This window comes from Triticum aestivum, chromosome 6B, assembly GCF_018294505.1.
Source record: "Triticum aestivum cultivar Chinese Spring chromosome 6B, IWGSC CS RefSeq v2.1, whole genome shotgun sequence".
Lineage (NCBI taxonomy): Eukaryota > Viridiplantae > Streptophyta > Magnoliopsida > Poales > Poaceae > Triticum > Triticum aestivum.
In genome coordinates, this window is record NC_057810.1 from 715538058 (window position 1) to 715560073 (window position 22016).

General features: G+C 43.5%; 3 protein-coding genes across 3 annotated transcripts; 2 read left to right on the top strand and 1 right to left on the bottom strand.

Annotated features, from left to right (window-relative positions):
- Window positions 1–998: 998 nt before the first annotated feature.
- Window positions 999–9958, bottom strand: LOC123139941 (cysteine-rich receptor-like protein kinase 40). The gene is made up of 8 exons (XM_044559654.1): window positions 9918–9958; window positions 9735–9835; window positions 9430–9589; window positions 9061–9319; window positions 4543–4765; window positions 4332–4452; window positions 2694–2855; window positions 999–1757 (listed from the first exon to the last, which is right to left on the bottom strand). Exons 3-8 carry the CDS (start codon window positions 9586–9588, stop codon window positions 1125–1127), a joined length of 1557 nt encoding a protein of 518 aa, XP_044415589.1. The 5' UTR covers window position 9589; window positions 9735–9835; window positions 9918–9958; the 3' UTR covers window positions 999–1124.
- Window positions 9959–14994: 5036 nt separating this feature from the next.
- LOC123139737 (putative disease resistance protein At1g50180) lies at window positions 14995–15832 on the top strand. Its single transcript, XM_044559463.1, has 2 exons — window positions 14995–15350; window positions 15791–15832. Exons 1-2 carry the CDS (start codon window positions 15063–15065, stop codon window positions 15830–15832), a joined length of 330 nt encoding a protein of 109 aa, XP_044415398.1. The 5' UTR covers window positions 14995–15062.
- Window positions 15722–20201, top strand: LOC123139738 (putative disease resistance protein RGA3). The gene is made up of 2 exons (XM_044559464.1): window positions 15722–17058; window positions 19059–20201. The coding sequence occupies exons 1-2, from the start codon at window positions 15925–15927 to the stop codon at window positions 20199–20201; spliced, it is 2277 nt and encodes a 758-aa protein (XP_044415399.1). The 5' UTR covers window positions 15722–15924.
- Window positions 20202–22016: the final 1815 nt, after the last annotated feature.

The following is a 22016-nucleotide window of genomic DNA, read 5'->3' on the forward strand; positions in this document are numbered from 1 at the left end:
ATGCCGCCGTGAAGAAGTCGTGCAACGGGCCTCGACGCAACTGACATGGAGTTGATTTAGCCGTCGTCAGAGTCACCGATTTCTGCACTAATTTCACTGGAAATTGGAGGGTCTACCGATTTATTTGGTAGCTAAAAAGAATTCGATCTAAGAAATCTCAAAACATTGAAATTGATCTAATGTAAAGCAAACTAGTCTAATTTTGATCGATCGGTGCCCCACCCCTGGGGAGAGGAGATTAATCTCCCCGAGGGCAGCGCGCTGTGGAACTGGTGGAAGGTCCTAAGGTCGGCGTCGTTGAAAAACCCGATCTAATACCATGTAGAAAATATAGAACCTACAATATTCATTGTATTGATCTAGCCCTTGTGTAGGGTATATATAGAGTACAATATATATGAGGGAGAGAGACTTGAAGTAAAGAACAAGTCATAGATGGTTTAAACCTATCCTATCTCTAACTCCTAATCTCTAACTAAACATAATTGTGTAGGGTATACTTAAACTCTTCCAGTAATATTTGAAGCCCACAGTAATTTCGTCTGATGTATCAGACCCAGTGATCGTCTATAAAGCTCTCTCTTCCCCTTGGTGCTTCATGGCGTTAACATGCCACAGCTGACTGTCACGGCTAAAAAAGTACAAACTTACAGCCCTGTGTATCTTTTTTTTTTACAGAAAAGTTTGACAGGGCGTGTAAATCTGCAGGCCGCGCCCCCGTCGCCAGCCGCCGCCGCCACGCCGCCGCACCCTGAGCCTGCACCGCGCCGCCGCCCAACCTAGATGGCCCGCGCCATCCCGGGTGGCGCCGGGGAGGAAGAGGCCCCGCCGCCACCCAAACTGGTGGGGCTTTGCCAGCCAGCACGCCGGGGCCGCAGCGAGAGGAGCAAGGAGGGGGGCCAAGGCCCACGCGCTAGGGTCCTCCCCTCCCGGCGGTGCTCGCGGGAGCGGTCAGGGAGGGGAGAGGGTATCGGAGTCACTACACAATAGCCATTTCAAGAGTAAATCACACTGAATACATGCATGCCTTAATTGGCCACCGTTACACACACAAAAAAATACAATGTATACTCTTGAGTACAGAAAATATATAACAATGCTACATCTACATAAATCACCGATGATCATTTAAGTGAATGTACCTTGGCAACATCTTTTGTACGGGAACTGATCCAGGTAAGTTTATTGTCTCCATATTTTCTGGAAATGGCAGTCCAACCGACGATTATTACTAAGGGCCAACATGCTGCCAGTGTTCGCAGGGAGATAACAACAACACGTGAGAAGACGAAAAATGCTTTTCTGCCCATTCGAACAAGTTGGGTTGTTGCAACAGAAATGGCTCTTGTAGGTCCTACCATGTACCCCAACATACGTACTACAAGGAACACCAATGAACAAAGTAGAGCTGCCGTCCTGTGCGCATCAGGAGCCAAAAACAACGTGCCTAGCACATAGGCAGCAATGGAACTTGCAAGCGAGCAGAATAAACAAAAATAGGTTGCTGATATGACAAAGCGGCCAAGCCGGGTGCGAGACTCCACCAAAGCCACTCGAGCGTACATGAGACTGATGGTTACTGAAGCGGAGCAACCCAATGCTATTATTACAGCCAGGATGTATGCGTCGAAGAAATATGTTCCAGAGTATGTTGGTGTGCCATCAGTTCTGTAACCACCAGGTGGGGTGAAAATTCCATGAAACGAGATAAATGCTACTAACACGGACCAAGCACAACGTGTCATGTTTCCAGCCTTCTGCAAAATAGAAGAAGACAGTAATATATCACAATCATATATTTGTTTTTTCTTTTCTTTTCCCTGAAGAGGAGGAGATCCCCCATCATCTACATCTGTTTATGCACACAATCATATATTGTTAATTACTCCCCCGTCTCATAATATAAGAACGTTTTTGACACTAGTGTAATGTTAAAAACGTTCTTATATTGTGGGACAGAGGGAGTATTCAAGAATAGTGACCAACCCCAATAGTCAATGCCCAACAAAACAGCTCTAAATAAGAACATGTGTCCATCCAAATCGGATATGCCGCACATCAGCATTTCCCTAAACCAACCACGATCCCTATGACCATGGATTATGATCCACTGGTCGAGATGTGGCTTTTTTCCAACAAAGGATAATATACTATATCATTGACGATATCAATTACAACTAGCCTCTTCAACGGCACAATATCATGACCAAGTCAAGATATCAAGGATTCATCAGCAGCCAAAAAGATTAAGAAGAAGAAGAAGAAGAAAAACAAATAGAGCCAACATGGCCTGAGGTCAAGATGTGACCTAACAACGGAAAGCACCATATTCCAAAAAAATGCTTTCAAGAAGAAATCGAGTGCACGCGAACAGATGTTGATGGGTCAAGTAAAGGTCAAGCTTAGGATTTTCATCTCCGAAGCCGAGCTTTGGACCAACATACCTTCAACAGGGCCATGACACATGCATGTCGACAATGCTTAGTCTAGCAACAGACCAGACCATGGGTTTTCGCCTAAAGAATCTAATGCTTATTATCAGAAATATACATGCAAGTTTCGCTTATATGAGCATAATCCTAATTAAATAGGTTAATTAGATGTTGGATTGTCATAGTGTTATAACGGTAGAATTTGTTTGGACAAAACTTCATCAAGGGAGAACAGCTCTGACTTGCATTATTCATTTGTACCTGGTTTATGGAAGACCGTAGAATCATGCTTTCCAGGTCGCCCAACTCGTGGATTATTTGCCATATGGTTGGTCTCTTATCTTTGTCAGAATCCGTGCAATTTCGTGCTATTCCGATGCACATCCTCATTTGAGGGCAGTCCACGTCTATCGATTCATCCCACTGCAGATTAAGTTTTTTACACATGCAGTAAAATTAGCAGCACTCAACCATATACTCCATCCGTTTTTAAATATAAGAATTTTTAGAGAATTCAATACGGACTAGATACGAATGTATATGGGCATATTTTAGAGTGTAGGTTCACTCATTTTGATCCATATTTAGTCCACATTGGAATCTCTAAAAGATCTTATATTTAGGAACGGAAGGAGTATATTAGAACATGAAAAAGGAAATACAGAACATGCGTATATCACAGACACAATTGTCATAGAGAAGAAGAGGAACAGTTCAGTTTACTCTGCTTTCCTACTTGCTGAGAATGATAGTTGAGTTCGAGCTAGTGGGAATTTTGTTCTATCTATGATTATTACTTTCCTTGGATACTTAGCTCGACTGGATAAGTATCGGTGCAACGATCAAGTGATTTTGTGGTTCAATTTGTCTCTCCTTTTTCTTATTTTACTATTCAGGTTTCAGACAGTGGAGGAACGAAGCTAAGTAACACTTTGCAACCGTGTTGTCATCTAGGCTTTAGGAAAACGCATCGGTCCATGAGTTCAAACAAGACATTAACCCTATAATACAGTTGATCAATAGAACAAGGCACGTAAAATATAAAGAAAACCAGCACACGTGAGTGGCGGTTTAGACCGAGATGCATAAACTACGCAGTGAAATGCTTATTTCTAACCGGCCGAGATGCAAGATTAATCATACTATTATATGTACAGTTGCCAACTTTTGCATAAAAATATGTTTGCATGCAACCCAACACAAGAGAAACAAAATTTGGAGAATGGCATACTATGTATGAATTCCTTTATGCAGGATGTATGTAGTCATATTTTTTGCATCAAGTTTTGCAAGTGTCTTTGTTATATCAAGACGAATATTTATGAATATACAAATATTCACAACTTCATACCTTATAACGAGTGGAAAGAGAATATATTAAGGTGTACATCGAGTTGAGAGTGCACAAGATTTAATTTATATGTTTGTAGCTGCAGGATAGATGCAGGTTCTACAAACAATGTATATATGAGACAAGAGTAGTCTTTGCATACCCCTTCCTTGGAGTAAACTTGATAGACTTTGGAGGATTCGGTTTATTCAGGTTAAATTTTTGCAGGCAAGTGTGCACTAAAACTTCTGTAACTTCTACCAATAATTAAATTCAAACCTTATATTGGTCAAATGCTAACGGTCTCATTATTTGTTAGTAAGAGTCATTTTGTGATATATAGTGATGAATAACATTAATACACGCACACACGTGCGTGCGCACACACACACATGCACACACATGCATATATACATACATATGTATCCCTCAAAAGTAGTGGCCAAAATAGTAAACTGTAGATTGTGCAAGGTAAAAAAAACTTATATTTCTATATAAGATAGTGTAGATGAGTAATTTCTTCTATAATTTTATGAAGTCCACTAGCAGGTTAAGCAACTTCTCCTTACATTGTCAAGACTTATCATACTGGTCCTCGTTAATAGTTCTATGATAACAATGCCCAAAGCATACATGTCTGACTTAAATGATATTTCTCCTTTATCTATGATTTCCGGTGCAATATATCGCCTGCATGGATTGATGTGATTGTTAATTTGCAGTGCCATTTGACAAAGACAATTCAAAACAAAGTGATGTCAACAAGACAGCTTAGCTTACAGTGTTCCAACTATGTGCTTCGTAACCATTTTGGATTGTCCTTCATCTAAGAATCTTGACAAACCAAAATCTGTAATTTTTGGTTTCATATTAGCATCCAACATAATATTTTCAGGTTTCAGGTCAAGATGGTTAATTTGCTTGTCATGAAGATAGTGCAACCCATGACAAATTCCTCTAATCATTTGGTAGCGTACAGACCAGTCATCTCCCTGAGGATTCTCTGCAAAAAAAAGCAAATGCATTCAGTCTTTCCAATACATTCATCATGCATGTACATGTGAGCATTGCATAACAAGTTTATTAAGTTAAGTTATCAATGGTCGTTTATTGTTCACTACTCCCTCCGTCCGGTGAAGAGAGTACATTTGGATTTAAAAAAATTCCACAAATGAGTGTACGTCTATCTTTCCAATACACTTTAAAGTAGAAAAAAATGTTTCTCCCTTATCACAAGATAATCAAGGCCAATAACATTCTACACATGGTGTCCTTAATTTCTACATGCACTTAGCTCATTGGGGTTGGGTAATTGAAGAGAAGAGAGATGGTGGCTTGCACCTTTCCAATGCATTTTTCACTTTCCTCCATACTTTGTCCTAAAATTTCCATATATACACTTCTCACCGGCGGAGGGAATAGAACACAAGTAGGCACTGCATAGTACCTTCAGCTTTCATACGTACCCAACCAAACCCTCTTACCAACATGTACCATGTGCACAAGTTAGCCCTTATGGCATAACACGGAACTGAAAGTGTCGTTGATATGTCTTGAATGCAGTGTTTTCTTCATCTTCTTCAACTAGTCAAATTTGGTGACATCCTGCCTCGAGGTCAAGCTTTGAAAACCAACTAGATCCCACTAACTCATCCAAAAGCTCATCGATGGTAATAGAAAATTAGTCTTGACTGTAATTGCATTCAAGTGTTTGAAATCGACACAGAACTGTTGTGACTGTTCTTTTTTTCTTTACAACCTACATGAGTGACGAGAACGGACTAAGGCTTGGCACGATCAATCATTTATCCAACATTTCTCTGAGTTGAGCACCGATTTTTTATTTTTTTTTCTCTGGTTCATACCTGTACGGCATGATATTCATATGTTTCGTCCCTTCTAGCAATGGGATTGTCTGGTTCCAACTTTTCTGCATCAGCAATGTTTTTGGTTCGACAAATACCAAGTGGAACTGGTCTAATAGTGCAGTTATTTATGGGAGTTCTTTAGTCTGATCAGTGGACACTACAAGTGTTGAAAGACTATGCACGAAAACCATATCAGACACATCATTTTTCTCTTCTAGCGACTGCGACTGTGCTGCAGAGATCTGTACAACTCTGGTTAGTTTTGGTTCCATCCATTCCTTAGAGATCTATCCATTCCCTTTATGCTGAAATTGCAGGATCTTACACTCCCTGTCCACCCACATTGGTCTGCATCGCTGCAACCAATCCATCCCAGCCACCATGTCGTAGCACCCGAGAGAAAGAACCCACAAATCTGGCTCGAATGTGTGTCCTTGAGTCTTCCAAGAGCAAGATGGCACCATACTACCACATGTCAAGATACCCAACCCCCATAAAAAATCTTCACCGATGTTTGAGCAACGGTTTGAACTTGTTGAGACAGAGAGTCGGGGCAACAATGTCGCTGATGAAACTATGGGAACTGCCCCAGTCGACCAAAATCATCATCTCCTTGCTTGCAATTGTGCCCACCAACCTAACAGTGCGTGGAGTCATCTGCCTTGTGGTGGCTAACATGTAAATGGACTTGTGAATATCCTCATCAAGGTCATCTTCTTGCTGTCTGAGAGCTTGATTGTCAGCCTGCAATAGTTCCAGTTCCTTCACTACATGTAACCACACTGATAACCTTGGGCTCAACACTCTCCACATATGAAGCAGAAGCCATGAGCACACCAATAATTCCACAGTGCCCCAACATGATCCTTGCCCACGCAACCATGTTCTGCCATTCTGGTGCGTTGGTCACGTCGATACTACATTGGTCTTTCGCTTTTACGGGTGCCCCGTAGCAGAGGGCACACAAGCGGCTTAGGCTGCGGAGCATCCTGGCGCCTGTTTTCCCGGTGAGGAAGCGCGTACATCAGCTCCCCTTGCATCGAAGCAAGAGAAAATGCAGAGTTCAAATCCTTGGGCTGATGTGACATAACACCAACACAAATTTCTTGCCTCACTCGTACTAAGAGTTGTGTGGTGGAAAACACTGGATCAAAAGAAGGATTGTGTGCTGGCACCTGGCACATAAGTTCCTCAAATTGCGACATATAAGCATTTATTGTACCTATGTGACGAAGTGTCCTAAACTGATGCAAGTGTGCTTAGTACTTCTCAATACCAAATTTTCTGCATAAGGCCACTCATAAATCTTCCCAAGACATGACAGTTCTCCTAGATTCATCCAGTCACAACATGCATGCCAAGTTCCTCGTGAAATGGAGAGTGCCAGCCCACACCCAAAGATCTGTCTGAACCTGATAAACAAAAAAAACATTCTCGCAATGTGTTTTCCGGAACTGTGAATTTTCGCCGTCAAAAAGATGGAAAATCTAACTTAGGCAAGCACCAACTAAGGGGCGCAGTATGTGGAGTGCGTGGACTAGACTCCCACATGCGTGCGCTCGAATCCAACACGAGGAACCGAGAATCAGTCAAGGACCAAACCCTTGGATGGAGGTGGAAACTGGCAACTGGGTGGTGACAACCCAGTTTACCGGCCCTTCGGTGTCGTTGATCTTACCGTGGCCATTTGGTCGGTGGTGCTCGGGGTCGTCGATGGTAGGAGTCAACAGCACACGCACCATCGTGCCGCCCGCCGGGACCGGATCCGTGGGCGCCGCTAGCGTGCGATGCAGCGCGATGTAGCCAACTTGAGAGCGCAACTCATCTACTTGTTGCTGGATGTGCGTCACCCCTAGCTGTCAGAGCTCCAGGGAGGCTTGGATCGCCTCCAGTCTTGTCTTGTTGGCATGCTGCCCGTCATCGAAGTTCTTGGCGATCATCCCGATCAGCTCTTCTATCGCCACAGTGTGCTTTGCCTGCTTGGTTTGATAGCCGGGCTTCAGGAACGCGGTCTCCAGATCTGCTGCCCCTGATACTTGATGTAATGTGCCCTCGCTCGCTCGATGAATCTATGATTTTGAAGGTAGATTGAGAGGAAGGAGTCGGGAGGGGAAAGCAGGTAGAGGAGGATATATTAGGAGGAGGAAGAGAAAATTCCTTTTGGTCAACTACAATAACATTTCATAATCCCTACCAAACAAACGTTCTATGCAACATAAGTGCACTTCACCACTCTGCCACACTCCAGCCATTCCTTGCCGCCCCTTGCTTGGCTCACTCCACCCAAGGGCCCCCGTGTTAGCTAGTACCTCTCTGGGAGGATAGTCCTAACAAGGTCTCTTTGCACTCGCCTCTTAAGGTATCAGCAGTGTGTAGAGGCAGCCCAACCTCTAAGCTGGGCCTCACATATTTGCCTCTAACCTTAGCGTCTGAAGCAGCAGCGTGTTTACAAGCCTGTTTCCTCTAACATTTTTTTTTAGAAAAGGAGGAGGACCCCTGGCCTCTGTTGTTTCCTCTAACATGAAGCCCACCTTTCAATTAAAAACAATAGTTTTTTTTTGTTTGGCTGATGAGCAGCACATACAACACTAGCTGACTAGTAGGTCTGAACCATTACTTTTGATTTTGAGCTTGGAGGCAGCCTCTTACGCTGGCGTTTATGCTAGTGTATTTGGCTTAGAGGCAACAACACACGGTGTATAGAGGCAGCTGCTACATGCTTGGAGGTGGGCTTAGAGGCGGAAATATCACACATTGTGGATGCTCTTCTCGGATTTTCTGAATTTTTTCCGCAGAAATTGAAAAAATTCATATTTACAAACAGTGTTTTATGAATGGTGCACGCACGGTCAACAACCAACGCCCTTGACTGAGTCAAAACTGGTTAGAACCCAAGTGAGTGGGGTGGGGTGGGGGGGGGGGAGGGGGTAATTTAAACGGATTTGAGAGTTCAGGGTTGTATTCTAACCAGTATTGTTGTTCGGGGTTGTAAATTAAACTAAGGGCGTGAGTTTGGGGTTGAAATATGCACTTCTCTCTACTATAATAGAACATAAAGTTTCCTGGGTATGTGAGGCTAATTTACAGAAAATTGTTTATTTACTGTGCAGGAAATTATTCTTTGTGCCACGGGAAGTAGGTTTGGAAGATAGGACCTCTGTTTGAACTGATAAAACATCTTATATTATCGGACAGAGGGAGTATAATCATTAGGCATTGGAACAATTGTTGAATTTGAATGTACAATAAATTCAACGTTGGATCATATCACAGAAATAAGCGACAATATTTTTTTAACCAAGAAATAGGCAACAATTACGTGGATCAACAACAACAATACTAAAGGAAAATCACTTCAAAATTTGACTTGATACTTATTCTTAAATTGAGTGCACATGGAGAAATGAAGTTGTACGCAAGTCCTCTGTACCTTGTTGAAGATATTGTCGAATGTCACCATTAGGAACATATTCAAAGCAGAGCAACTTCTTCTGTACCTCCGCCATTACATTTTCTCCATTATGTACAAGCAATTCCCCATGCATTTCTGAACAATAGCCTATAAATCTTACTATATTCTGGTGCTTCGCCTTTTGTAAGCATGTGATCTCACTCAAGAATTGCTTCTCCGGCAAAGCATGTGGATTGGAAAACTTCTTCACGGCAACTTTCCCATTTCCTATATGTCCCTGTTTAACTCACGCTGTTAGAATCAGCATGAGCTTTTTACCCCCTATTGGGATAAATAAGTGAAAGAAAAATGTACTGTTAGGAGGACAGTTAAAAGAACAAACCATACCAAGTAAACAGCTCCAAACCCACCACAACCAATTTCATTTGAAAAATTGTCCGTAATAGATCTCAAAAGTCCATAGGATAGTTTCATCGGCTCTGAACTTGCATCACTAAACACGAGCTCAAGAGCTTCCATTTCAATTCCTATATTATCCGTCTCCATCCTACAAATCAAGCATAAACTCTCCAGTAAAGCCAAATACAGTGGAAGACGTAAATTTCAGAAAATACACATACTGAAAGAGAAAGACTGGAAGGTGATTCAGAAAATGTTCAACAAATGAACAAATTAAGAGCTCGAGGACTAACCTGGAAGAACTGTGGGGATGTAACTAGCTACTAGCTAGGCCGCGTAACTTGAAGACAGGGGCAAGAAGAGATTGGATCGACAAGCTTATACCTCAACTAGACTGCATAAAAGAACGAAGAGAGGGATGAGAACCAAGATTTGCTAATTAACAATATCAAACATATAGTACAGAGTCTCTTTACATTTAATCAGCAGCTTTGATCCATCCAAAGGTGGGTGGGTGGGTGGGTGGTGCATTTGGTCGATGGCTCATTGGTAGTAGTATTCAACTAGTAACCACGTGGCGGCATGTGATGGCGCATAGATAGTAGTATTGAACTAATAACCATGTCAGGGAACAGTAGGGTGTACATGGAAAAACCTTTGTTTCTTTTGAGAAAGGTTGACGGAGACCCACTTTCCCTCGCTGATGTCCCCCGTTTGGATTCCTCTGACGTGGAAGCAGATAAACAAAACAATGGAGGTATCCGGGTAACTGAGGCTGTAGACCTGTACCAGGTGATGAGTCTGATGGGATGGCGTTACTCGTCGATCGAGCACGGTGCTGCTGCAATAACATTTTAACTTGATACAATGTAAGATTGTCGAGCACACTTTTGAATTTGTTTTCGCAATTGAGGGAATTCTGGTACTCAAACTTCAGCTTGGGTACTAGAAAAGCTAACCTTGAACATTGTATCATGACATGTGTGACCTGTTAATCTCTACTATTAAAGGGGGATCTGCAGTCGTCGTCGTGATGGTTCGACCTCACCCCTCGCGCGAGATGCACGTCCCCTCGTTCGCTCCCCCCGGCTTCTTTCGATCCCCCGGCTCAATCGAACGTAGCGATAAAAAAGGAAAAAGAAACAGCCACGCCCCACGACCACCCCCCAACCCACGATCCAATCTCGCGCCGACCCCTTCTCTTCCTCTTGAACCGCCGCGGCCGCCGCACCCCCGTGCCACCACGACCCAGCGCACCTGCAGCCCAGTAACCCTAGCCGTCGAGGCTCTCTCCCCTGGCGTAGGCCCCAGATCGGTCTAGCACGGGCATGCTACAGCCATGGTGCTACCACACCCGCGCTCGTTGCTCGGGTCACCGGGGGGAGTGAGGGGGTGGTTTATGTGCTCCTTCCGTGCGGAGGAGGAGCTGCAGGAGGTGGCCGTGCTGACGAGGAGCCTCGGATCCGGGCACACCTCCACGTCGGGGAAGAGGGGACGAGGAGCCTCAGATCCGAGGAACATATACGGCGCCACAAGCGGCTGCTTCCAGTGGCAACCGCTCCGCTCTATGCGTCCATGATCAGCGGCGGCCGGCACCATGGTTTTCCGATCTGCCCACTTCTCTCTCTATGCCCACAACCCGGACCCAACCTCGCCACCGCGGAAGAGCAGGCACAGCAGCGCCACGGTTGATGCGGGAGAGCACAATGAGCACCTCGGCATGCCTGCGACGAGGAAGGTGGCGAGCGTGAGGTAGAGGGGCCTGCGGTGGGAGCTGCACGTCTGTACGACAGTGCGAGCAGCCGCCGTTTGGGTTTTCGCTCCTGTAGCGATGCTCATGGTCAATTTGAGAGAACTGTTGCCCTGCTGTATTGGGAGGCATGAGCTCGAGGTATGTGTTCGTATTGGTTCCAGATGGTGAGCTTCACATCCACGTGATTAGATTTTTCTCAAATGATCCCCATCAATCTCTTATTGAAATAGACAAATCTCTGATCGCCAGTATAGGACATAGCGAAACATTCGTGAGAAAAACTGAATTTCCAGATTTCATGTTGCGCAAAGTATTTTCGTCATGCAAACTTACATGAAAACAAAAATCATTTGTCATAGTCATGTGAAACCTTAATCTAGAATTATTTTTAGTATTTTGCATTGCTTGTGCATTCCCTTTTTTATCACTTCTAATAACCTCCTATTTGTGCATATTTGTTTGACAAGTCCTATAAATATTTTGGTTACGATTAAAGGGTAAATACATTGGTTGGTTGCTTAAAGAGTTAATAATGGACAACGTGCCATCATATCTTTTTTGTTTCGTGGTAACGTATAAAATTAAACTATATGTTATAATGTGGCAACAACTCAGGGGAATCAAATTGGTCTTGGCTCGAGGGGCGTCATGGGCGGCGCATGGCTCCTCGGATTGACACAAACATGGGAAGTGGATCAGAGAGGGGAGGTTGGCGAGGGACTTCTCCTTGGCGGCCCGTGGTATTGTATGGTGTGAAGAAAAGAGGATGCCATGGCGAAGTGAGGTGGGCATCATCATATTTTATAGGAGAGGGTTGTGGCGAGAAATGTCCCGCTATGGCGAGAAACCGATCGGAAGGGGAGGGTCCGACATGAAAAGGGAAGGATGTGTCGTGGGATAACTTGACAGACAGTCTTGGTAACCACAATTCTATCACACATGGCATCCTAGACTGTCCGGATGGTTGAATTTTGGGAAGCGGACTCTTGTTTAATATATAACACACTATAAGAAAGAAATGAGTTACAACATTTGAGATGACCTTAATCATTTGAATACATTGGAGCCCGTAGCAACGCATGGGCATTTTACTAGCATTGTGAGAAAGCCTTTCTGAACCTTGTCATTGCATCTTCTTTCCAACATGCTAGAATCTTAACCCTTAACGCATCATACTTCTTGAAGAATGGTGGCCATTTTGTCATTTGCATCAAGGTAGTAACCAGTTTCATACTTCAGTATGGTTGTCATGTGCAAATCACATATGGTTGCATCAAGGTTTGTCGTTACCTTGATGAAGGCATCGTTGTGTGGCTTATGTCGACCCACTCGTACTCCTCTAGGGAAAACCCTAGGATCTGGTATTCCAGATCGAACGATGACGGCACTGCGGTGACGTTTCTCTCTTGGGAGCATCGTTTGTGGAGCAGTGTTGGTGGTCAGAGGCAGGAGGCGGAGCGGCTTCGTCTTCCACAGAGTTTCGGTGGAGATGTCAAGTCATGCCTGACCGACAGATGCTACGCTTTGTCATGCCTGGTCGGCAGGTGCTACGCACGACAGATCTTCCAGAGACATCAAGCTGTGTTGGCTGGTGGTACTTGGCGGCATGGTGCTGAGCTGTACCGGCGGCGACCGCGACGTGCTAAGAAGTTCGCGCGCAGGGTGGTGGTGCCATTGGGCGCCGTGGTGGCGTTGAAGGCAACTAGACCGGGCAAGGGTGATGCGTCAATACAGATCTGAAGATGGAGTGGTGGCAGTTGGCGGCGGCGGTAGTTGAGAGCGTGCCGGACCGGTGTGTGCCCTTACCCGTCAAATGGTTTGGTTGGGGCCTCAGGTCTTAAATATTAGGCTTGTCTGCGAGGTCTGTGGTATTAGGTCCGGACTATCAGCATCTCTTCATCAGCTGGATAGGAGTAGCGACAATTGTCGCATAGACGGTGGCTTCAGACTTATTGTTGTATTTCTTTGTAAGGTCTTTGGTGAATAATTAATAAAATGGCTGCATGCATCGCCCAAATGCAGAGGCTGGGGTGATCCTCCTTCTCTAAAAAAAAAGAGGCAAGAGGTAATCTCACAAAAAGAAAAGAAAAAAAGAGGCAAGAGGCAGTGTTCACCATCAGTGTTTTGTATACTTATTCATGTTAAATTGAAACTGGCATTTCTTTACTTTGGGCAGGCAAACTGTATGGTTGGTGGTCATAGATGCCCAAAAAGCAAAAGTGAAATTAAGAAGAAAAGAAATTTCTGTCCTACGTCTAAAGTATGTTTCACGTGAGAAAAAGGGAGATTTTCGCACCCAGAACTGAAGCCAGTACAGAACTACTGTACAGACGTACGTCGTATAAAATTGTCTGGTGCCCATGATGGACTTTGGGAAGGAGCTACCGCGAATGGTTGCATGATGCTCTGTCTCTGCTAGTTTCTGCTTTGTTATGTGCAAAATCAAGATAGACATGCGCTGTTTACAGCCGGCTGCAATCAACTCCCTTAGACCCATAATGTAAGACGTTTTTTGAAACTAATGATGTGTGTTACGTACTACATGCCCCGAAGCAGCTCGGCAGAGAGATGCTCTGCTTTCCTCTCTTGTCTCACCTCTCCGCCGCGGTCCAGTCCAGTCCAGGAATTCGCCTCCTCTCGTCGCACACCATGGATTCTGGCAGAATTCCAACTGATCGGCGAGCGCGCGATGCAGGTCAAGCGCTTGGGCCCCTCTCCCTCCATAGGGTAACCCCGTTCTCGAGCATAGGGTGCTCCGTTGGCCCTTTTCCTAGGTAACATCTTCAGAGTCCCCAATCCGAAACCTATATACTGGCGCCGCAAGTCGATAGATATGCATTGCAAATAATCCAATGCGTCAGCCATGTATTCCATCCCCTTTATGATGCAACCACGCTTCACATTACTTCCTACCCTCTTGTCTTATCTTTTTTCTACTGTAGTGTGTACATGATGTATGCATGATTTGATTAATTTCCGGATAGATTGAACTATACATTAACTTCTGATTTGATCCCATGAAGTGTTTGATGAATTGAGTATATAAATCTTATAGATGTGGTAGATTTGCAAATCGTGCTATTATGTTGGCATAAGTTAAATCGTGTGTCTACCCCGGCATTATATGAGAGACCTAGGATACAAGTGTCCTATTTGGACACGAATCCATATCCTATCTAAACACAATACAACTACAAGTCTAATTGTAACCTACCTTGTACATTGTATTCGACACAACTCTTAACAGTCAAGGCAGAGGCGTTGTCGAGGAAATGGATGAGTGGCGGCAGGTATAACAGGCTCTCTACACCTGGAAGCAAGTCTGCGTAGGCACAGGTAAGCCTCTCGCTGGAAGGAGCCACTCCTTTCTCCTTGACTCCATGGGTCCATCCATGGCCTCTGTAAATATCTATGTGATGTTGCCTAATTTTGTAATAACTGAGAGCTTTCTCCCCTTCTGCCAATCCTGTTTTCTCTGAAAAGATCTTCAACCAAACTAGGCTATCATAGTTTGTGTTCTCTCTTTTTGTTCCTAGCTTTGTTCTTATATACAAATGCAACATTTTTTGCTTTACAGCTAGAAAGCGGGAGTTCACATTCTTTTCTTCCCCCGGTTCCTTTCCTTTGTTCCTTTACAGCTAGAAAGACTAGAGGTTCTTTTCTTGACCCTTGCCTGCTGGTAAAGCTAAAGCTAACGTGTGGTGTGCTGTGGGAATTATCACAATTAAGTAGATGATCCCTTTTCATCTCGGTGGAGCATGGTGTCATACATATGACCATGCATGAGTTGGTAACTGCATCATTATTGTTCACACCATCTTCAGTTGGCATACAGCAACTTGAGAGAGAAAAGGTGAAGAAGAAAAACATGTCGCATGTAGCTGGTTTGCTCGCCTCGGCTGTGGTCTCAGCGGTGGGCAATAAGCTGGGTTCTGCCATTGGGGATGAGGTCACCATGCTGTGGAGCTTCAAGGACGACCTCAAGGACATGAAGGACACGTTGGAGTATATGGAGGCAGCGCTCAAGGATGCTGAGAGGCGGTCTGTTTCGGAGGAGTTGGTGCGGTTGTGGCTCAAGCGGCTGAAGAACGCTGCCTACGACATCTCTTACATGCTCGATGAGTTCCAAGCTAACAGTGAACCAACCTACAGAAAGGTATATATATATATATATATATATATATATATATATATATATATATATATATATATATATATATATATATATATGCCGTGTCTTCTCTCGGTTTTTTCTTAGTTAATATTCCTAGCTAGTAAGGAGTTTGTTGCTTTGGTTAAATAATTTGATTATTTATTATATTATTGTCCACAAAACCACGATTATCTTAAAGTACTTTCCAGTATAAGCAGTTGGTGATCTAGTTAAATTGCAACGTTTGTAGCTTGAAACTTGTTGGCGCCCTTCCAAAAAAGAAGAATAAACGATGGTTGTACAAGAGGTATTTAGCCTACTTAAATCAGCACTTGTAAAGTACAAATCCCGTGAAACTGGGGGTGCAAGAATAAAAAAATTGTACTACAAGGGAAGCTATATATGTTTTACATTCATGCAAATGTTTTATGTTAAATTCCAAGTGCGTTGCGATATACATCTACCATGCAGCAATTACCGAGTAGAGGGATAAAATATAGTACATCTTATTAAAGCCTGGTGTAGTTGCTCCCAGGTTTTATATTATTTCATAATCACTTGTTGAAATTCCTTGTAGATGATTGGGAAGCTGGACTGTTTTGCTATTGCACCCAAGATTACCATGGCTTATAAGATGAAGAAGATGAGAAGTCAGCTGAGGAAGATCAAAGATGATCATGAGAGTTTCAAATTCACACATGATAATTCCAGCCTAATTAGTGTGCACCAGTTTCCTGATCGACGGGAAACAACATCAGATGTGATTGAATCACTCATCATAGGGAGAGACAAAGACAGGATGAATGTTCTTTCTTTGTTAGCCACAAGCAGCAACAAAGAAGATACTACAATTCTTCCTATCTGTGGGCTTGGAGGCATAGGAAAGACAACTTTGGCACAACTGGTCTTCAATGATGGTCAGTTCAAAGATTATAATCATCGGGTATGGGTCTATGTATCCCAGGTGTTTGACTTGAAAAAAATAGGGAACTCCATAATTTCTCAAGTAATGGAAAAAGGAAGCGAGAATCTTGATACACTGCAATTGATAAGCCAACGCCTTAAACATCTACTTCAAGATAAGCAGACTCTAATTGTTTTAGATGACCTATGGGAGACAGATACCTCCCAACTGAATCAACTCAAGCTTATGTTGCGTGTAAGCTCCAAGATGAGAGTCTTGGTCACAACACGCAACATAGACATTGCAAGAAAACTTTGTACTGTTGAACCATACAAGCTAGATCCCTTGGACAGCGACATGTGCTGGAGAATAATCAAGCAAAATAGTGGCTTTGAATCTAGAGCTGATAAAGAACGAGTTGAACCAGTTGGACAGATGATTGCAAGGAAATGTGGAGGTTTGCCATTAGCAGCTCAAGCACTTGGATTCTTGCTATCTGGAATGGATCTTAGTGACTGGGAAGCAATGTGCAATAGTGATATTTGGGATGAACCATTTTCTCATAGTACAGTGTTACCATCCTTGAAGTTAAGTTACAATACTTTGACACCATATTTGAGGTTATGCTTTGCCTATTGTGGGATCTTTCCGAAAGGTCACAATATAAGTAAAGAAGATCTTATCCATCAATGGATTGCTCTAGGTTTCATTGAGCCATCTAATAACTTTTCAGCCATACAACTTGGCGAGAAGTATGTTAGGCAATTCCTGGGGATGTCTTTCCTTCAGCATTCAAAATTGCCCAAGGTGAGTTACTACGGCATACTCCCTCCGTTCCTTTAAATAAGGTGTCTTTGTTTTTTTGATAAAATTCCACAATGTAAGGTGCATTTCTTCTAAATCCTCATAATTCCCTTTTTATCCCTCCAAAAAGAGGAAGATATCTCTCAGCTGATTGACTGTATCTCTCATTGTATCAAAAAAAAAGGAAACTATCTCTCCCTCAATTGCATGCATCTCTTACTTTCCTGGACTAACTGATTTACTTGCTACTAACCAACAATTTTTTTCAAGAGTAATTTTGTCCTAACACCTCTATAATTATGTGCCTTGGTCACCGTGCCAAAAATAATACACCTTACATAAAGGAACGGAGGGAGTATTATCTTACAGTATAGAATAAAGAATATTCCTTTTTACTAAATATCAAATGGCATGCAACAGTTGCTGTACGAAAGCATACATGTTATAGACAGCTTGGTACATGAATCGATGCATATGTTCTGCCCTTCGTGGCCAATAACGCACTCAAGATATTGGTACATCAGAATATACTCCACACTCTTTCCTCTAAAAATTTCCCAACTGTTGGGGACCTGCCGCAAGCAAAAGACAGTAACTCCTTCATCCATCCGGTTGTAGTTTACACTCGTCAAACACCATTTGGATCACTACACATACATACAGTTAATGCATGGTATTTTATTTTGTTTGTCTTACCGAATAGTAGTCTACTATTTTTTTGGCTCAATAATAATTTTCCCTAAAAAAATGTAACACATACAAGATTACTTAATTTATAGTCTTAAATACGTGCCAGTAAATTTCACTGGAGCACCCTTAAGTTATATGCCATTCCCCCTGCTCTCCAAAAGAATTTGTTTTTGAGTTTCCCAGTTCTTTAAACATGTCTGCATTTGCACCACAGCCACTTTGGCCAGTGAGGTGAGAGGTGGCAAGACGGATCAATTCTGACCACCGTGCCAGCTTGACATTGGGGAGAATAATAATTTTACCTTCTCACTACATTTTCTATCTTTCCTCTCAAATCTTGTGAGTTGTGACCACTACCGCGTTATCATCGTAGTCCTCATTCTGCTTGATACCTCTTTGATATGGCCATGACTGTACGCCGTTGTGGAGGTGACCCACGGTGGAAGCTACACCGCCGCGCGCATCTGCCCGCCCACCGCGAGCTCTACCTCCGCACCACCTCCACGCCGACCTCCCAAACCCCTCCGCCTAGCTCCGTTACCGTCCACAGCTGCTCCCGCCGGCGTTGAGATCGGCCCACATGGCGTGCTCTGTGAAATTCCTACAAGGTGCTCGATTGAATTGGAATAGAGATAGAAGCAAAATAAAAATATAGGTAGAGCATTATTGGTAAATTGCTGGAGGGCAGGCACTTTTTGTGATCTACCTACTGTAGGTACTCTACCTAAAAGTGTTTTTAGAGCATCTCCAATGGCCGCACAAAAATTCCGCGCCCAATAAAAGTTACAGCGGGCCACTGTAGCACTTTTAATGCGCCGGGACCAACATTGCTTTAGCAGACGCACAAAAAACCGCGCCCAAAAAGCACACAGTGAAAATTGTGAAGCGTGCGCAATCCAGAGCCCAAAATATGCTGCACGTGATAGCGTTTTTCAACGCGCGCCCAAATTTTTTTAGCGCTACAGCTTTTGCTGGACCTGTTCGGCGCCCAAAAAAACGAACTTTTATTGCACAGAGCTCTTTTTGGGCGCCTGTTGGAGATGCTCTTAAGTAGAGAAATTTAGCTAGACTGCTGGGTTTGCTTTAAGCGTGTAAGGCCAAGCGTAGGTGGGATGAGTTTTTTGTTTGGACAGCATGGGCAGTTGGGCCGTTGTGAATCACGTCGAGCAGAAGTGCAAACAAAGACAATTTTACGGCCTGCCAAGTTGAGCATATTAATCTTTCTGTAAAAGGATCATGTCACATCATTTATCTAAACAATACTATTTGCTTGAAATTTTTTATGGTGGAATTAATCCTATTTTTTATTTCAGAAATTTGGAAAAACAATCTTCACCATGCACGATCTGGTGCATGATCTCGCAAGATCAGTCGTTGCTGAAGAATTGGTTGTCTTTGATGCTAAAAAAGCGAGCGTTACTACAAGAAAAGAATACTGCCACTATGCATCTCTTACAAATTACAATATTTGTCAGGCAAGGGAGATAGCAACTATTTTCCCACCTAAGTTAAGGGCGATGCATTTTTCGGATTGTGAATTCCATGGTGGTGCATTTTCATTGCCGAAGTGCTTGCGTGTCTTGGATCTATCTAGATGCTCCATCACAGAGTTTCCAAGCACACTAGGACAACTGAAACAACTGGAGATTCTTATTGCTCCGGAGCTGCAAGATTGGCAATTTTCCGAGAGTATCACTCGGCTCTCAAAATTATGTTACCTGAACCTCAATGGATCACGGAAAATTTCAGCAATACCAAGCTCGGTTGGCAAACTTGGGAGTCTAGCACACCTTGACTTATCTTATTGTACTAATGTCAAAGTCATACCAGAGAGCCTTGGAAGCCTCAAAAACCTCCAAACACTAGACCTCACATGGTGTGAGAAACTAGAGTCTCTCCCAGAGAGCCTTGGAAGCCTCGAAAACCTTCAAACACTCGACCTCTCATGGTGCAAGAAACTAGAGTCCCTTTCGGAGAGCCTTGGAAGCCTCAAAAACCTTCAAACACTGTACTTCAAAGGGTGTGGAAAACTAGAGTCCCTTCCAGAGAGCCTTGGAAGCCTAAAAAACCTTCAAACACTCGACCTCTCAGAGTGCTATAAACTAGAGTCCCTTCCGCAGAGCCTTGGAAGCCTCAAAAACCTTCAAACACTCGACCTCACATGGTCCGATGAACTAAAGTCCCTCCCGGAGAGCCTCGGAAGCCTAAATAACCTTCAAACACTCAACCTCTCATTTTGCAGGGAACTAATGTCCCTTCCAGAGAGCCTTGGAAGCCTCAAAACCATTCAAAGTCTGGACCTCACATGGTGCCTTAAACTAGAGTCCCTTCCGGAGAGCCTTGGAAGCCTCAAAAATCTTCAAACTCTCGACCTCTCGTGGTGCGAGAAACTAGAGTCCCTTCCGGAGAGCCTTGGAAACCTGGCTGGAAACCTGGAAATCGTTAGAAGAGGTTAAGTTTATGGATATGGAAGCATCATCAAGCCTTTGCCAGTGTATACAGCAACTCACCAGTCTCCAGATGGTACATAATGTGGACAGCAGTGAACTGAGGCTGTTGTGTGAACCAAGCTTGCCCGCATCAAAAACATTGTAAGTGCTCTACCAAGCTTTACTATCTAAATGCAGCCTACCAATTAAGCTTTCTTCACATTGCGTGCTATGTACATTGTTGTTCTGTTTCATACGGTGGCTCGCAATTTAAAACAAAACTAAAACACACGCTAACCAGATGCCGAACCTATCCATTCTACAGGGAACTGCAGAAGCACACACACACCGTGATCAATCAGCTGAAGTTCGTGGCGGAGTATGCCTTCTCGAGGAAAGCAAAAAAGCTTCACGGAGCCGTCCAAAGACGAGGTCTAATTAAGCTCTGCACATGGTGACTTGAGTTCTTTATTTAGTACTATATCCGGTCATGCTCCCATGTTAATTCATAGACTTTTTTTTTATTTGCAATCAAGAGCTTATATTTACTCAAGTAGGAGGATTACAGGGAAACTGAGTACAATCAGCTAGGAAAGAAGGCATGTAATTAATCCAAAGACATCTCCTTCTATCCTTTGTGGCTTGCTTTGCACATCGGTGAGCAGCTTCATTGGCTTCCCTACGCACAAAAGTAAGAACACAACTATTAAAACCTTCCATAAGCTCCTTGATCTCATGGCAAACGGCTGCGAAGGCCGATCTCTCTGAAATTTCAGAGTTGCACATGTCCACCATCTCCTTAGCATCACTCTCTATGCAGATTCTAGCGTATCCCAAATCTCTTGCTATTTGAATTCCATCCCGAATGGCATACAATTCCATAATTTGAGCATTTGTTGCAAATTGGTACCAAAGAGGCATGTGCTCTTCGTAACACGCTGTCTGCATCTCTGACAAGCAGGCCTGTACCACCACATCTGGTGTACTCAAAGAATGAAGCGTCCACATTGATCTTAAGAGTTCCCTTCTCTGGTGGTTGCCATAAAACTGAATGCATAGTCACCGTAGGTCTAGACACTTTCCCTACGATTGTTAGATCAACGGCGCTTTCCATCACCCACCGTACAGAAGCTTGCACTGAACGTTCATTCTCGCTATGACTTCTAGCATTTCTCTCTGACCAAATTGCCCAACAACCACATAGAACAGTACAAGCAAATTGGTTAGACCCTAGCTTGCCTTCAAGAAAATCTGAAGTCCAAGTTTGCGGGTGTAGCTGGAATTTTAACCAATGCCACTTTCTTCATTTCATTCCAGAAAAGCCTTGCCCAAGTACACTGAAAGAGAGCATGGATAATGGTTTCCTCCTTGCCACAAAATTTACAGAAAGGTAGTTTCTCAATATGTCTTTTCAACAAAACTGCCCTGCACGGTACAAAATCTTTTATAACTCGCCACCAAAATTTTTTAACCTTGGGCGGCACAGCCATTTTCCAAAGCTTTTTCCAGAAATTACCTCCAGTCTCACCTGATGACGATGGAACGTCAGATTGCCGAGCACATTTACTTAGAATTTTATATGCCGATCGCATTGTAAAATGGCCATTTTTCTCTTTCTCCCAGGCCCATACAACATCTCCCCAGTTACTGATTGGCATTGCACGTATGCATGAATATCCGGAGCCACAAAGTTCGATTCCAGAGCCTCCTGATTCCATGTACCATTCTCATGATCAATGAGATCTTCTACCTTTGTAGCAGTTGCCCCTGGCAACCGGATGATTGGTCGGTAGCCATGATTTGAAGCAATCCATGGATCCTCCCAGATTTTAATACTTGCAC